Consider the following 18,135-nt stretch of genomic DNA (forward strand, 5'->3'; position numbering starts at 1 on the left):
GATGAGCTGCTTGTTCACGTACGTGATGGTGTCAATCATGTCCAAACCCATCTCCACACAGCAGTGAGCGTGGTCAGCCTTAGGCTGCGTTAAGCCTGAGACGCAGTAATAACAGTCGCCCAGAATTTTAATCCTCCTGCAGTGATTCTCCTGAAATGCAAACGGTCGGCACTGAATAGTTTTCTTGCTCACAAAACATTATTACCTCCCATATGCTTGCATCTTTGTACAACCTTCTTGACACGGTCTTGTAAAAAAATACATGACAGTATTGGCCCTATTTTAACCGTGTAAAGTACATTTTATAATTGACGATGACTCACTGTTTCATTTTTGCAAGTTCGCTGTCTATCATTTGAAATACATTGTTTGCAACTCAAATACTGTACACAACAGACATGGGTTGATGACTTGTATGCACTAATTAGATTCCACACAATATTTCTTTGATAAGTTATGCAGATGCACATTTGTTTTCTGAAAGGTCCTTTTTACCTCCAAAAGATGGATTTCCACAAAAGCTCAAGATAAAAAGAAATATGAAATAGAACACTATAAGTGGTAGAAGCTAGGATGAAACGTAAATGGAATCTGAATACAATTGCTCACTCGTAATTCAATAATGATTTAAATTCCAATCATTTGTAAGCACAGCATTATTAAAATAATAATCATCTAAGCAGCATGCTATCAAGTTGACTGGTAACACATTATTTGCCATTCTCAAGAAAACAAACAAACCCCACAAACAGCTGTTGGAAACCATTTACATACTTAATTCATTGCTTAGAGAAATAATAATGTACGCAGTATAAATGACGGTATTAAATCAATCTCCTTGGTGTGTTGTATGCATACCGTAGCCAGTTCATCAAACTTTCCGAAAAGCTCATTAAGCAGTTTAACGAGCTCCTGCGCCGTACACTGCGATGCCAGACTTGTAAACCCAACGATATCTGCAAAAAGGATGCTGAAACACAATACAGTACCGGCAGGCCGTAATAGTCTTGTTAGTATGCATTTGCTATGCATTATGCATGCTGCAATAGCAATCGAATACAATTTCAGAAACATAATTGAATTAATTTCAGAGCAAACTAAGAATTAATTAATATTGTTATGAAACTAATCTGACACAAAATCAACTGTTTCAAGCACCGTGAACACCACAACATTTTCAATAAAATTACATCTATAAATAATATAATATATACATTCCTGGGTGGAGTGGTGGCATAGCAGTTACTGTGCTGTGGTTTGAACGCAGCGACACAGGTTTGACTCCTGGCCATGGCTAACAGCAGTGTCAAGAAATATCTGAAGTGGTCCTGCCCTCCCCCGCCTTCAATAAGCCACACTGCGTAGTGAAGTTTGGTCGTAAAACCCCCATGACCGAAATGTTGTCGGGAGGCCTTCATCCATGGGTGGATTGAGAATGGTGGGAATTTCAACTTTTTGCATTCACACTTGACATCCATGTAATAAATAACAAGTCCTGGTATGATAGTACTGAACGTGCTAGATCAAATTGGACCTGTGTTTCAAAACCTGGGCTATTAGATTTTGGTAAGATATAACCTAATTCTCCTACATGTGCAACATGTTCATGAACATTTGAATAACAAAAAACTGCACAACATTAAAGCCACACTTTCACACACAGGTAAATACAAAAAATTGAATAATATACACGTTTTAATGTGCAAAAACATTCAATGAGTGTGGGAAATGAACAATATGTACCAATGACAATACATGTATATGATAAACTAAAGATGCACACACAATTATAAAGCCAGGAGGCTTATTTCAGGAACTTTTTATCCCAAGCCATGATCTTGATATCCAGAGAGTAGAAGCATTTTTTTTTATTTTTCAGAGAGACGGGACCAGCTTTTGGAAGGAAATTAAGTGTTAGGCACGAATCGAGCGGGAAAAGCACATTCGGAGAGAAAGGAGCTAGCGAGCTCTGCCGCAACGGGGGAAAAGAAACATTGACAGTCAGATGTGTTCTGTGACTTAGGTCACTTGGGACCCTCCCAAGGCCAGAAATAGCGACGCATTTTTTGGATATAACATTTTGCACACCTTCTGCAGGCGAGCACAAGGGAACGCCGCACTTCATCTCCCAAATTATTTATTTCTGTGAGGGCTCAAGATCACAATAACCCGTGCTTCTCTCCTCAATCCCGTGTGTGCGCATTTGTGATGGCGAAAAAACCTTGATGACATTCTCCAACACAAAGAAGAGGACATGTAACTGTATAAAGTGTGTATTGCACGCATCGCCTGTCGTATGTGTGGTATATATATTTTGGCGGTACAAACGCTAGTTTAAAAAAAGAAGTGCAGTCTCCAACTCTTATCAGACTTTACCTCTCAATATGTGCTATGAAAGAGGGCCACTGCCCAAAACATTGCTTGTTTTATAAAAGTAATTTTTAAAGGCAGTATTATTGACGAATGTGTTGAGTTTTTTTTTGGAGTAATATAAAGCTCCGGCGGGTGTTATTCTTATTGTTTCCTTGCGTTTTAAGTTGTATTTTTGTCCCGTAATATTCACTTACACATGTGTTCAGAGAAAATGTAAAAAGCAATGCTAACCTGTGCATTGTTACAGACTGATTAATTAACAAGACATTATTCATAACAGTTCAACCCTCATATTTACTGTAAATTGTTCATTTGAAACTTAACAAATTGTAGTCTTGTGACAAAACACATGGTGGCGACACACGTCTTTAAATTCAAAATATGACATCCATCAAATAGTGATGTTTCTGTAATGAAAACAGGTTAATTGAATTTCACTTCTGTATTGCATTGCCTTTGAACATACTACAGTATTACTGCACTTGTATACATATACTGTGCAGGTATTTAGTCTTAGTAGTCGTATAGGTATTATCAATATTATTTCTCACCTTACATTGTCATGCCGCTGGATGTAGATTTTGTGAAAGATTCGTTCTGGGGGCTTTAGGAAATCCTCTTTCATCTCCATGGCCACGTGCCTCGGCAGGAGACTCATAAGCAGACGCTCCTGTGGGAGGGAAGTCGGGGTGGTGGTGGGCTGGTATCAGCAAGCACCCAGGGGTCCCCAAGTCTCACAGAAACTCCGGGCTCCCGCCCACACTCCTCCCGATCGTGCCACGCTGAAGTGTGACCCCTTTGAGATATGTAAAGCACACTGCCGTGTATAATGTATTCTATAAATATAAGCACATGAATACACTTGTACACATTTAGTATAAAATATACATATTTGTAAAACCGTAATTAGGGAACACACGAATGATATACAGTCGTCTATAAATAGCCAAACATAGCCTGTACGAGCACCATGAAACAAGTGAGCTGAGCTGAATTCCCAGGCATGGCGCCCATCAGTAGCGGTATATATATGAAAAGGCCCTTAGCCAACCATTCACAAACCCGCACTCACCAGGATGGTGAATTACAAATCACGCAACCTCTATAACCTAGTCTTGGAAGCCAGCCGAGGTTTTATAAAGGGCTGACATGTGTATTAATGTGCAGTCGTATCTGTACACTTACTGAAACATTTTCCATAAATATACGTATGTAAATGCATCGACTAAATATCCATGCCCTCATACTAAACTGACCCACATTTAAACGTATCGTCCCAAAAGACAGTATACACATATGGCGGTGTCTTCAAATATGCATAGCATATATGCACAGAGTAATGTACAAATGCTATACAGCCTATAAATACTTTAAAATGCATACATAATGTACATACGTTGTCATATGCAATATAGTTATATTGTTGTTGCTCCAGTGATCAGAGATCTTAGGTAAAACAGTACTTCAGCATACACAAAAATCATTTAGGAGAAAAAATTGTGTTTTTATTTAGCATTATTACAATAACGCATTCACTGCTTGAACCATGAAGGGGTCAATAACAGTCGACCTGCAGGGCAAGTTCGCATGTGGTGGGGTAAAGTGTGGCGGTGGAGTAGGGCAAATACTCTCTAGGGGGCCTCCCGATATGAGGCCCGACTGCCAGCAGTGGCATCAGTGAGATAAATTATTGTCTTTACCTTTAACAATTATTTATATCCAACACAAATGGCTGTGAGATGTTTATTTTAAAACATATTACTTTACATTGATCTCGTTGATGTTAAGATTATATAGTGTGAACTCAATATAGTACCTGCGAATAATGTAAATAGTAACATAGAGTACTGTGAATGTGTGGGTCACAACTCAGTTTTGGAAAATACATGCATTTTTTTACAATTCTAATAACATTTGTACTACAAAACGCTGCAGATAATTTCTATATACAGTATATACATACACACAGTAATCTGTATAAATAACTGCTAACTCTATTTGGATGAACAAATATCCCATGACCAAATCACCCGGAATGTGCCTGACCTCGTCAGATCGAGGAAACTAAGCAGGTTGAAGCCAGGCAGGTTATTGGATGGGCAACCAGCACGCATAAACCAGGTGTCATACAGTGAGGGAAAAAAGTATTTGATCCCCTGCTGATTTTGTACGTTTTCCCACTGACAAAGAAATGATCAGTCTATAATTTTAATGGTAGGTTTATTTGAACAGTGAGAGACAGAATAACAACAAAAAAATCCAGAAAAACGCATGTCAAAAATGTTATAAATTGATTTGCATTTTAATGAGGGAAATAAGTATTTGACCCCTTCTCAATCAAAAAGATTTCTGGCTTCCAGGTGTCTTTTATACAGGTGTAATGTGAGGATATATCCGGCTCACTGACATATCACAACTCGTCATGAGGATTGGCTCTGCCGGCCCTGGTCTATAGCCAATGGGGGGAAGCCTAGGGGCGTGGCCCTGACGTAATGGAAAGGTGACAGCTGTAAGTAGAGGATTGGTTCTGCTGGCTTTGGCCACAGCCAATGGGGAGATGAGTCAGGGGCGTGGTCCCGGGAGCTTACGAGGAAGCCTGCAATATTCCATGGAGGCTAACCAGGATTGGTGGAAACGTACCACGGGACCCGGGTATTAAATAGGGGTGGAGACGAACGACTCGGGGTCAGAACGGGAACGAACAGAGGAAGGGGGCCACGCGGGAGCGGGGCTCCGGGTTGCCACGTGGCGGTGCGTCTCTCTCTATCTATCCCTCTCACGCTGCCTGTCAGCAGCGTGAAGGAAAGCTGTAATACAATGTTGAATAAAAGACGGATTCCAGAAGTCGCCTCAATGACCTTTATTACACAGGTAACGAGCTGAGATTAGGAGCACACTCTTAAAGGGAGTGCTCCTAATCTCAGCTTGTTACCTGTGTAGGGGTGTCAGGGGAAGGATTCCCACCAATAGGAGGGTTAGTGGGAGGGGTGATCGAGGAGATATAAGGGGAGAACGGGCAGGAAGACGGGGCCTTTGGCGGGAACGAGATTGGGACGGCTGGGGACAGGTGTGGATTGGAGAAAAGGATTAAAAGACGAAACCCCTGCAATCTTGTGTCGCCTCTCCTTTACATCTGGTGGCAGCGGTGGGATTGACAATGGCTACGAAGAAGAATCCCCGCGGAAAAGAGGAAGAGGAAGCAGGGGCCAGGGATCCTTCCCATCCCGGGCAACAAGGGGGCCTGGAGCGCCTGGAGGACCCCATGGAGGACCACATGGCCCGCGTGGAGAGGGCACTCCAAGAGCTACTGCAGAGGCTCCCTATGGGGGGCCCGCCGGCACCGGGACCCCCACCCCCACACGTACCACGGGAGGAGAGGCCACGGGACCCGTAGGCCGACCAGCCGGCCGGGCAGGAGCCGCAACCAACCTCGTCACACCAGCCGCCGCCGCTCCCGCCAAAACCCCCAGGGCTAAACACCCAACACGAAGAGCAGGTGGCAGGACGGGCGCGTCGGCTGGGGCCCGTCGACAAGTTCGTGGCCGAGGAAGATTGGGAGGCGTTTGTCCGCCGATTCGAGGCTGCCTTCCTCGCTCTCGAGTGGACAGACGAAGAGGCACTACGAGCTTTGCCATTCGTTCTGGGCGACGAGGCGCTCTCCTCTTACACCTCCCTTCCCTTGCACAGCAAGACCACGCTACAGGCGGCCTACGAGGCTTTGGGGGAGATCTACTGCCCGGCAGAAGGAGCCTTTAAACGGTTCCAGGACCGCCAGTGATGGGCTAGAGAATCCCCTTTAGCCTACAGGGGTGCGCTGCTCGTGTTGGCGAGGAGGGCTTTCCCTCGCCTGGCTGAAGAAGCGCTCGAGGACCTCGTGGTCGAGCACCTCATCGCCTACGCTTGCCGCGCTGGCGTTGTAATGCCTGTGGTGACGCCAGGGGAACGCACCTCGCTGTGGGCTGCCCGGACCATCCAAGCCCACGAGCAGGTCATGGGCCGGGCGCCACCCGTGGGCCAGGTGGCTGGCACGCCGGGGGGGAACAGCCGAGCCGTTGCCGCGGCGCTACTAGGTCCAGCGACACCAACCGCCGAACCTGCACCGTCGCCGCAGGCTGCCTATGGGGCAGCTGGGAACGGACCCCCGACGTCTGAGCCGGAGCCATCGCTGCGGGAGGTGTACGCGGCGATCCGGGGATTGGCAGAGCAGAGGGACCAGGGGCGTGACCAGCCGCCGCGTCGCTGGCAGCCGCCTCTACAACACCGCGCCAAGCAACCCCGACGGAACGCCACGTGGGTCTGCCACCATTGTGGTCGAGAGGGGCATGTGGCGAGGGGGTGCCGCACGGAGCCGGAGGCCGCCAACGCCACCTGGAACCCGCCGGGGCCGAACGCCGTCAAGATCCAGGCGAGTGACGCCGTCCCGCCCGGCCTCTCGGTCGGGCCGAGAAATTACACCCCCGACGCCGCGAACTCACCGGGAGTCTCCTCAGGGTGGGCGCCGTCGGTGTCGTTCCCTGGTCCCCACTGTCCGGGTCGGGGGAAGGGGATCGCGCCGGGGCCGGGAACCACGTCAGGGATCGCGTCGCGACCAAAAGTAACATCGCGAACGGACGTGACGTTGCGTCCGGAAGTGACGTCGCGGCCGGAAGTGACGTCGCGGCCGGAAGTGACGTCGTGGACGGCGCCGGAAATCGTGCCGGGGCCGAGGACCGCGCAGAGGATCGCGCTGGGGCCGGGGACCACGCCGAAGATCGCGCCGAGGCCGGAGACCGCGCCGGGGCCGGTAGGGACGTCGCAACCGGACGTTCTGTCGCGGGCGGACGTGATGTCACAACCGGAAGTGACGTCACGGCCGGACGTGCCGTCGCGGGCGGGCGTGGTTTCACGGGCGGACGTGACGTCGCGACCGGAAGTGACGTCGCGGCCGGACGTGCCGTCGCGGGCGGACGTGACATCGCGACCAGAAGTGACGTCACTAGTTACCTGCGACGCCGGCCCCTGGGCTGAGGCGGCACACACAACTGCCGTTGCGCCCTGGAGCAGTTCCATGCCCCGCCTCACCACCGCTTTGCGGCGGAGACGGGACCAGGGGGGCACACCCCCGTGACAAAGGAAGGGGAGGGGAGAAGGGATGGGCTCACGGGAAGGGCCACCCCCCAAACCCCACCGCCCACTACGATGGGGGGGCTCCCCCACACCACAAGGGGGGGGCCATCCTACGTCACCAAGGGGGGGCCATTTGCACCACATAGAGAGCCCAGCCCGCACCCCAGGGGGAAGCCCACACTATGTAACAAGGGTGCATTCACCCTGCTGCAACGCACTCCAAAGGGGGGAACCCCATCTTCGGTCCATTCACATCCATCCCCCATCATCTCACCATGCACCGCAGGATAACGAGACGCCGCCGGGTCAGTGGCCGGACTGAGCCACACAATGGAGGAAGCTGGCAAGGCGGGTGGTAGCGGCCACGTCAGGAACCTCAGTCCTACTCGGTGAAATCGCGGGAGTGTCGGCACGTATCTTGGTTGACACGGGGGCATCTGCCATGATCATCTCGAGCACCATGCACGAGATGCTGCCGGATAAAAACCGACCTTTAGTCCCCGTCAAGACGACGTTCATTGCAACAAATGGAGGCAGCATGGGCTTCCTGGGCCAGGTTGAAGCCCTGATACAGATTGGGCAGCTTTCGGTAGCAGGACCCATCCTTGTCTCCGCAACGTTGCCCGTACCCTGCCTGTTGGGGATGGACTTTCTGAGGCGGATGCCAATGAAAATCGATCTGGCCAATGGGCGGGTGGAAGTCCAGGCAAACGCATCTCCATTTCCTAAAGGCGGAGGGGACCGGCCGGGGTGTACCCTACGTGCAGGCTCTGGTCAGTAAGTCTGTCTCCATTCCCCCGGCAGCCCAGATGCTGATTCCGCTGCGATATCGGTCCCCCCTCGTGACAGCCCGACCGGACTCACCCATCCTGGTGTCTCCGGCGTCAGCTGCCACGGATCGCCATGCGCTGGTGGGAGCCGAAACTATTGTCCAGAGGAACCAGCATCTGTTTATTCAGGTGCTGAACGCCTCTGATAGAACAGCGATGGTGCAGGAGGGACCAGTTCTGGCCCACGTTAGTCCCTTGTCACTAGGAGCCCCCGGGACGGAGCCCGAGCTTGTAGGCAGCATCAGCCAGTCCGAGGATAGAGGGGCCGAATCGTGGATGGACCAGCTGGCGGGGCCTGAGCCGGGATTGCCGCCCGACCAGAAACACCAGCTGCAATCGTTATTGCATGAGTTCTCGGACGTGTTCAGCCGGGGACCGTTCAACTTAGGGTGCACAAATCTGTCGCAGCACTACATCAACACGGGAGACGCCGCACCCCTGCGCCAAAACACATGTAGAATGAGCCCAATGGAAAAAGGGCACATTCAACAAGCGGTGCAGGAGATGCTGCGTGCCGACATAATTTCTCCACCGGTGGTCCTAGTCAAGAAGTCAGACGGGTCACTGAGATTTCTGTGTGGACTTCCGACGCCTCAATGCCGTCAGGCTGGCCGACGCATATCCCCTACCACGTATCGACGACTCATTGGATGCACTGGCGGGAGCAAAAATTTTCAGTACGCTGGATTTATTGTCCGGGCTTTGGCAGGTCCCACTAGACGCAGACTCCCGGCCTAAAACAGCGTTCCGGACACCACAGGGCCTGTTCAAGTTCAACTGCCTGCCTATGGGCCTCCAGACTGCGCCGGCGACGTTCCAACGCATAATGGAGTTGGCCTTAGCAGGTTTCCAATGGGAAACGTGCCTCATCTACCTGGATGACGTCATTGTCTTCAGCCGATCATTCGAGGAACACATTGACCGATTACGTCAGGTATTCCTGCGGTTCCGGAACGTGAACTTGAAGCTCAAGCCGTCAAAGTGCCACCTTATGCAGTCGTCGGTACGCTACTTGGGCCACGTCGTCAGTGAGTCTGGAGTGGCTACAGACCCGGAAAAGACGGCCTGCGTGAGGGCCTGGGCTGTTCCCACAATGGTTCCAGAGGTACGCCGGTTTGTGGGTTTCGTTTCTTACTACCGCCGGTTTGTACCCAACATCGCAACCATTGCCAAGCCCTTGCACGTGTTGACGGTGAAGAACCAGAGGTTTTATTGGGGCCCTCTGGAGGAAGAGGCATTCCAGCAGCTGTGCTCACGTCTGACAGATGCACCACCATTGGCCTTTCCGGATTTTGGCCTCCCCTTTATCCTGGACACGGACGCCAGCGATGTGGGCATCGGCAGTGTCTTGTCGCAAGTCCAGCAGGGTCGGGAGGTGGTTATCGCCTATGGTAGTCGCGTGCTTTCATCAGTGGAGCAGCGCTACTGCGTCACACGTAGGGAACTCCTGGCAGTCGTTCACTTCGTGCAGTAATTCCGACCCTACCTGTTTGGTCGCAAATTTACGGTCCGCACTGACCACGCGGCCTTGCGGTATTCGCTTCGCATCGACCAGCCTTCGGGCCAGCTGGCCAGGTGGATAGAGCGCCTGCAGGAGTACAGGTACCAAGTGGTGCATCACAAAGGGACCAGACACGCCAACGCAGACGCATTGTCCCGACTGGCGCCTCAGGGCCCTTGTGCATGCACCACAGGCGGGGCACGCTGCAAGGAGGCGAGGCTGGAGGGGATGGTCATCGCTCCCGTACGCACGGCGGAGAGCGCACAGGGTGAGGTCCAGCTGACCGACCACGACCTGGGGCTGACCTTGGACGATTGGAGACGGCTACAGCTGGAGGAAACCCCACTGCGAACGCTACGCGCCTCAGCAGAGGCAGGGGGGAGGAGTACATCATATGGGAGGTCCTCCTCATGCGATGGGACCCGACAGGGCGCCGGCGATGCCTGGTAGTTCCGGAGTCGCTGCGTCAACAATTGGCTATGGACATACACGGCCGCCAGCTGCTGCACCTGGCGGGCGGAAGACACTGTACACATTACAGGGTCGGTACTTTTGGCCAGGCATGACCGCTGACGTGCACCGATGAGTCGCTACCTGCGTCAAATGTGCGTGGCGAAAGCCGCCACGCCGGGTAAGCCGGGCCGCCACTACAGCCCATCACGGTGACCAGGGTCAACGAATTGGTTGCGTTGGACATCCTGGGACCACTGCCGGTCACGCCATGGGGAAATAAATACCTGTTGGTCGGGGTCGAGTACTGCACAAGGTGGCCGATGGCGTGGGCCCTCCCGGACCAAACGGCACAGACCATCGCCGATGCCTTCGTGGGAGGCTATGTCCTTGATAACGGGGCACCGGAGCGGTTGCTCACGGATCAGGGCAGGAATTTCTCCTCACGGCTATTGAAGGACGTCTGCTCTATCCTGGGCACTAAAAAGGTCCGAACATCTCCGTATCATCCCCAGACCGATGGGATGGTAGAGCGGCATAACCGCACCATAGCGGCCATGCTGTCCCAAGTGGTGGACGAAAACCACTCCGACTGGGACCTCCACATTCCATCGGTCTTAGCGGCGTACAGGGTGGCCCCGTACGCGGCAACGGGGTTCTCGCCGTTTTTCCTGATGTACGGACGAGATCCCGTTCCGCCTATTGAGGTGCAGCTGACGGACATTCAGGCAAAAGAGCTGACGCATGGCCGAAGGCACTAAAGACCTCCCTCATTTATTTGAGAGAGGCCCGCCAAGCAGCTGAGGCTGCATCGGCCATGAGCCAAGAGAGTAATGTACGGATACGGGAGAGGACAGTGACAGCCAAGCCCTTTAAAGTTGGGGACCAGGCATGGCTACACTGCCCTCAGGTGCTGGTTGGCCTCTCACCAAAGCTGCACCGATCCTGGAAAGGGCCGGTCGAGGTCATTAAAGCACTCCGACCGCAGTGCGTCCAGGTCCAACTGGGTAAGCAACGATGGTTTGTACACCCCACCCGCCTTAAGCCATACATCTCTCCACCGTCATCTCCACCAACATTACCACCAACATCACCGCCAACATCATCATCATCCCTACCCAGGCCAAGGTCGCCGACCACCACGCGCCGACCGGCAGGGGGTTCGGTGCCCTGTATTCCCTTGTCACCTACAGCGCCCCATGTGAGGCCTGACGGAGCGGCGGCACGACCGGGGGCCGCAGAGGCCGGAGAGACAGCGGCGCCAGGCAAGGCGACACCGGCGTCACCGAACCAGGGACCGCGACGAGAGGGCCTTCGAAGGAGGGGGCCACCACTGTCATCTGCTGCCTGTGGATGTCCGGGCTGTTACGGGACGTTGACTGGAGACCCGGGCAGGCCGCGCAATTGATTTTGTTGTGTTATATTGCATTGTATGGTTGTGGGGGGGTTAAGGGCTGTCGTCACTGTCAGTGGGAGGAGGCATGGGGAGACTTAAATGGTCCATGGGGGAGGCAGAACCGAGGACTTTTTTTTTCTCCGGGGGGGGGGGAGGGGTGATGTAGGGGTGTCAGGGGAAGGATTCCCACCAATAGGAGGGTTAGTGGGAGGGGTGATCGAGGAGATATAAGGGGAGAACGGGCGGGAAGACGGGGCCTTTGGCGGGGACGAGATTGGGACGGCTGGGGACAGGTGTGGATGGGAGAAAAGGATTTAAAGACGAACCCCCTGCAATCTTGTGTCGGCTCTCCTTTACACCTGTAAAAAAGACACCTGTTCACAGAAGCAATCAATCAATCAGATTCCAAACTCTCCACCATGGCCAAGACCAAAGAGCTCTCCAAGGATGTCAGGGACAAGATTGTAGACCTGCACAAGGCTGGAATGGGCTACAAGACCATCGCCAAGCAGCTTGGAAAGAAGGTGACAACAGTTGGTGCGATTATTTGCAATTGGAAGAAACACAAAAGAACTGTCAATCTCCCTCGGCCTGAGGCTCCATGCAAGATCTCACCTCGTGGAGTTGCAATGATCATGAGAACGATGAGGAATCAGCCCAGAACTACACGGCAGGATCTTGTCAATGATCTCAAGGCAGCTGGGACCATAGTCACTAAGAAAACAGTTGGTAACACACTACGCCGTGAAGGACTGAAATCCTGCAGCGCCCGCAAGGTCCCCCTGCTCAAGAAAGCACATATACATGCTCGTCTGAAGTTTGCCAATGAACATCTAAATGATTCAGAGGACAACTGGGTGAAAGTGTTGTGGTCAGATGAGACCAAAATGGAGCTCTTTGGCATCAACTCAACTCGCCGTGTTTGGAGGAGGAGGAATGCTGCCTATGACCCCAAGAACACCATCCCCACCGTCAAACATGGAGGTGGAAACATTATGCTTTGGGGGTGTTTTTCTGCTAAGGGGACAGGACAACTTCACCGCATCAAAGGGACGATGGACGGGGCCATGTACCGTCAAATCTTGGGTGAGAACCTCCTTCCCTCAGCCAGGGAATTGAAAATGGGTCGTGGATGGGTATTCCAGCATGACAATGACCCAAAACACACGGCCAAGTCAACAAAGGAGTGGCTCAAGAAGAAGCACATTAAGGTCCTGGAGTGGCCTAGCCAGTCTCCAAACCTTAATCCCATAGAAAATCTGTGGAGGGAGCTGAAGGTTCGAGTTGCCAAACATCAGCCTCGAAACCTTAATGACTTGGAGAAGATCTGCAAAGAGGAGTGGGACAAAATCCCTCCTGAGATGTGTGCAAACCTGGTGGCCAACTACAAGAAACGTCTGACCTCTGTGATTGCCAACAAGGGTTTTGCCACCAAGTACTAAGTCATGTTTTGCAGAGGGATCAAATACTTATTTCCCTCATAAGAATGCAAATCAATTTATAACATTTTTGACATGCGTTTTTCCGGATTTTTGTTGTTGTTATTCTGTCTCTCACTGTTCAAATAAACCTACCATTAAAATTATCAGACTGATCATTTCTCTGTCAGTGGGCAAACGTACAAAATCAGCAGGGGATCAATTACTTTTTTCCCTCACTGTAGGTTGATGCGGGACTACTTTGTCAGCAGAGGGCAGTGCAGTCCAGTTTGCGCTAAGGATGCGTTCCTGAAAACCAGCACGTAAATCAAACGTACCATCTAACACCCCTAACGCCGCCACAACCGCAGCCTCCGCCTTGCTCCCTCTACCCTAGTCAATACCCCATCCCTTAAGCATTGTCAAGCGCCTTAATAAAAGGCGCTTGATAAATTCAAAATAGGATAAAAGCAAATAGATGGGATGGTGGATCGTAATGTGGTACATTACCTAACCAGAGGATGCTTAGTACCCCATTGCGCATCTATTAGAGCTGAACGATTAGTGGAAAATATCTAATTGCGATTTTTCTGACAGATATTGCGATTTTGATTTGATTTGCGATTACATTTTTTAAAGTCAAGCTTCAGTTTAATATTCACTGTGTAATAGATTTAAAACATGTGATGGAGCATTACCACATGATACCATCAAAATATGAACTGATCGAAATATTCTAATGCAAGGATGAAAACTTAAAATATATTAATTGCTTCAAACATGTATTTATTCAAATGTTTTAATTGAAATAGAACAATCAAACATAGAACAATTGTTAAGTTAAATAAAATTATAATAAATAAAAAATTCCAATAAGAAAGTAATAGGACTTTTCAAATCTAAAGAAATCGCAGCCTTTGCGATTTTATAATCGCATTGTTTCAAATTTCGATTTCGATTTGAAATATATTACCTTATTTTCCTGCATACGCATATAACCCGCAGACACATATACCCTGCAAAAGTAGTGTTTTGTGTAAAACAAATTTCAGACAGCCCGCACCTCCATATACCCAGCATGCATTAATATCTTTAACGTCGTTATCGCATCTTAATTCCATCATATTAATGCAAAGTTTATATTTGTAATACATTCCACTATCAATTGTTAACATTTAAATCATAACGTGCACAAAGAAAACAAACTAACCGGAAACGAGTGAACTAAAAACAGTAAATAAGAAACAAAAGTAAATATCCAATAAATAAGTAACACATAACTGGTAGATAAGTACCGTAAGTAAGCGTAATGTTAGACCTCATCATATTACAGCTACTGGACCGGTAGTTACCCCTGTACAGTTTTAGCACTGGTAGATTGCGCTCTGCACAGACAATAGTGGCACTACGGTAACGCAATTGCCTCCTGGCAACAAAGCCATTGGAAGTTTGAAACAAAGCTCATGGTCGCGACTGTATAATGCTCAGCTAATAGCAGCGGCCTAAGGGACTCAGCAATTATGATTTTGCGTCTAGTAGACGCTTGTTAAGGCCCTTCCAATTGTGCAATCCATAGCCTCAGCTGAAACTTTCGCACCCCCCGACAGCCACTGAAAGTATTACGGTAAACAAAGTGCGCCCACTTCAAACATTGTCGTTTCATTGTACAAACAATTCGAATCATTTAAAACGTGATAACATGTGCAATTTTAGTGTGAGTGGTTTATTCAGCAGTGCTTTAGTCAAAGGTAAGTGTTGCATAGTGGATAGTCCTACCATGAAAACATTAAACGAGTTATGACATGCCACACGTGTAAAATATTTTTGGGATAGCCCGCACCTCCATATACCCCGCAGGGTCTTGTTTTGTTTGTAAAAATTGGTATACCCTGCGGGTTATATGCGGGAAAATACGGTAATCGTTCAGCCATAGCATCTATACTGCACAACTATCGGCGTGAAAAGTAAGTGCATATTATTGATACAGGAAATCCTGGGTTTACGTGATTTTGTGGTACGCCATTTTGGAATAATGCGCGCTTTGCATTTAGACCTTATATTTACATGCGCGAGTCAATTTTCGGAATAACGTCATCCGCAACGCGACATACGCCACCCTTGCCTGACACTGCGACGCAATGGCGTTGCCAGCAGCCAATGCGGTATGATAACTAGTGTGCTATACTGTACAGCATCTACCAACATAAAGTTCGTCTCCCTCCCCATCTCCATCCTATCCACAACGCAACTCTGGCGCAGTTACAAGTAAGTAATACGGTATTTCTTTATTTTAATTTCATATGAAGTATATTAGAGTTTACATGACTTTATTTTAAATTGAAAGTTATATTGCGTGTACGTGTATTGTATTGATATAGGCTAGGATAAATAGGCAATTATGTCTGAAATATGAATTTTTGAAATACGAGCGCTTTTCCAGGAATGCATCTATCGTGTATGTCAAGGAGTGCCTGTATATGTGCCTCAAATATTGGAAGAAGTAGTCACCCCTGTGAATGGCTAGCTGAAGTGCCATCTGTTGAGGAAGTACAGAAGGCGATCCAGAGTCTGAGACCAGGAAAAGTGCCGGGCAGAGATGAACTTCCAAACGAAATGCTAACGGAGGATGGCGTTTGTGCACAGAATGCCCTATATGACATGATAAGAACAGTCTGGACCACTGGACGGGATCCGCAGGAATTGGAACGATGCCCTGGTGGTCCCCTTCTTTGAGGGGGAACCACACAGACCGTAATAACTATAGGGGCATCCCCTTCCTCAGTGTGCCAGGAAAGGTCCTGGCAAGGATTATTCAACATCGCCTTGCCAGGCATGCTGAGGAGAGGCTTGTGGAGCCCCTAATGTGGTTTCAGGAAAGGGTGGTTCTGCACAAATGCCATATATTGTCTGTCTGCTACAACAGAGGTGTATGGAATTCCAATGGGACCTACATCTCTGCTTTATTCACCTGGTCAAAGCGTATTATACCATCAGTAGGCCTGACCTCTGGGTTGTTCTTCGTGCCTTTGGTGTCCCTGACTCTCTACTCACATTTTTGGTTCTTTCGGTAAAGTCACGTAGAACGTCCTGCTTGCGTTGTGGCCGAAACGTCGTGAGAATTTTATTTTATTATGTTTTATTTTTATTATTTTATTATTTCCCTTCTACATGACTTTACCAAAAGAACCAAGAATATGAATCCCTGCAGTCACGAAAGCTTTAAATCGAAATCTCTACTCACAACCATTAAGGACCTTCATGATGGTGGACAGACCCAGGTAAAACTACATGGCTAGGAGTCAATGCCATTCTCTGTTCACCTTGGGGTGACAGGGATGTCCTCTGGCTCCCACATTATTTAACATCTCTTTCGACCACGTAGTTCGTGAAGCTTTCAATGGCTGTACCAGAGGAATTTCCATCTGGTACAGATACAATAGGAGGATGATTGATGCCGGGTGTGGTCAAGGAATGACTACCTATTTGTCAACCATGTTATGTATACTGATTATCTGGTAATTGCTACTCACTCACAGGAGGAGTTGGAGGTGCTGCTGCTGAACCTGGAGCGTGCCACGAAGAGGTGGGGCCTTATCATCAGCCCCACCAAAAGCTATGCACCTGCGTGGGTATTTTGTGCCATCAAACACTCCACCCCCACAACTCCCAATTGGTAATGAGGCAGTTGTGGAGAGAGTGGAGAATTTTCCCTACCTGGGCAGTGTGCCTACCATCCATTCTGGGTTCAACCAGGCTGGATTGTGAGCTCACAAATACTTGAAAGATCTGGACAATGTCCCATCGGTGAGCTCCTCCGGTAGGCAAGGCTGCGTTGGCTGAGTTATGTAGCCCGCATGCCCAGCAACCACATGCCTAAACAGTTTTTGTTCGGCCGGACAGAGGGGGATAAATGGGTGCGGCACGGGCTACAGAAGATATGGAATGATGTGGTACAAGAGGATGTGGACCTGAGTGGACTTGCTGATGACTGGTACCAGCGATGTCAAGATCAGCCTCTGTGGAGGAGGCTCGTGAATGACGCTACTCGGCAGTCGGAGGCAGTCGTCCTCTAGAAACAACGGAGGACCGTGGAGCGATGATCACAACTAGTAGCTAAAACACTGCAAGCTGGCACAGTAGGGGGCACAGGTGGTGTATCGGCCAGTCATCTCAGTCAGTCAACCCATGGCACCTGGGTCTGTCCCGTGACCTCCTGCCAGTGGGCGTTCGACACCTCACGTGGCCTTAATGTGTGCATCGCCTGGCACCAGCACCGTGGTGACGTCACTGCCACTTCATGGCGAATGGCGGTTGTTGTGTATTAAGATATATTACCTTGTCTATTATATTATATGTATTATTAGTTTATCATATCAAAATTAGTTTACCCTTGTATAAAAAAAATAGTCGCCATAAATACGGGATGGGGGGGAAAATATATTAGAGTAGACATGAGACGATAGCCAGTCAGGGACGCTCATGCTTGGGCGCCATCTGGCGACTCAATGTCGCTGTGCAACATAATAAACTTGGGTCTTAATGGTAAAGTTCATACATCTCGAGTACGTTATGGCGAGGTACCACAGTTTGTGAAAACGGGATTAGGTATCAATAAGTTCAATATGTTTGGAGCGAACGTGCATCTGAGCATTACTAAACTGTAATTCTATGCCACGTCTATGCTCACATGGCTAGCGAATTAACTCCTACGTGCCACACGAAGTGAGGAGGTCCTTATCCAGTAGTGGATTTAGAAAACAGCTGTATGTGCACTACATTTACTAAATACAGTACAGCATCGTCCTACAGCAGTCTGTGGATCACTGCTGTCCGCAAGGCCGTGGTCCTTATCCAGTAGTGGATTTACAAAACAGCTGTATGTGCACTACATTGACTAAATACAGTACAGCATCGTCTTACAGCAGTCTGTGGATCACTGCTGTCCGCAAGGCCGTGGGAACTGGTAGGCATAACTCTTTTAGATACAATATTTTTCACAAAACCCCAGATATGTTTTACGGTCATTGTAAAACGATTTTCATGGGTCAATAACATCAATTT

General features: G+C 49.4%; 1 protein-coding gene across 4 annotated transcripts in view; it reads right to left on the reverse strand.

Moving 5' to 3' along the window:
• LOC133345152 (adenylate cyclase type 1-like) overlaps positions 1 to 18,135 on the reverse strand; it is a 54,974-nt gene that overhangs the window by 21,367 nt on the left and 15,472 nt on the right. For all 4 annotated transcript variants that reach the window (XM_061555665.1, XM_061555667.1, XM_061555666.1 and 1 more), the window contains 3 exons: positions 2,925 to 3,043; positions 859 to 970; positions 23 to 150 (listed from right to left, as the gene is read on the reverse strand). In XM_061555665.1, the coding sequence (XP_061411649.1) occupies positions 23 to 150; positions 859 to 970; positions 2,925 to 3,043 (359 nt within the window). The remainder of the gene's footprint in view (positions 1 to 22; positions 151 to 858; positions 971 to 2,924; positions 3,044 to 18,135) is intronic.

This window comes from Lethenteron reissneri, chromosome 21 (genome assembly GCF_015708825.2).
Source record: "Lethenteron reissneri isolate LAM-NWPU_2019-01 chromosome 21, ASM1570882v1, whole genome shotgun sequence".
Taxonomy (NCBI): domain Eukaryota; kingdom Metazoa; phylum Chordata; class Hyperoartia; order Petromyzontiformes; family Petromyzontidae; genus Lethenteron; species Lethenteron reissneri.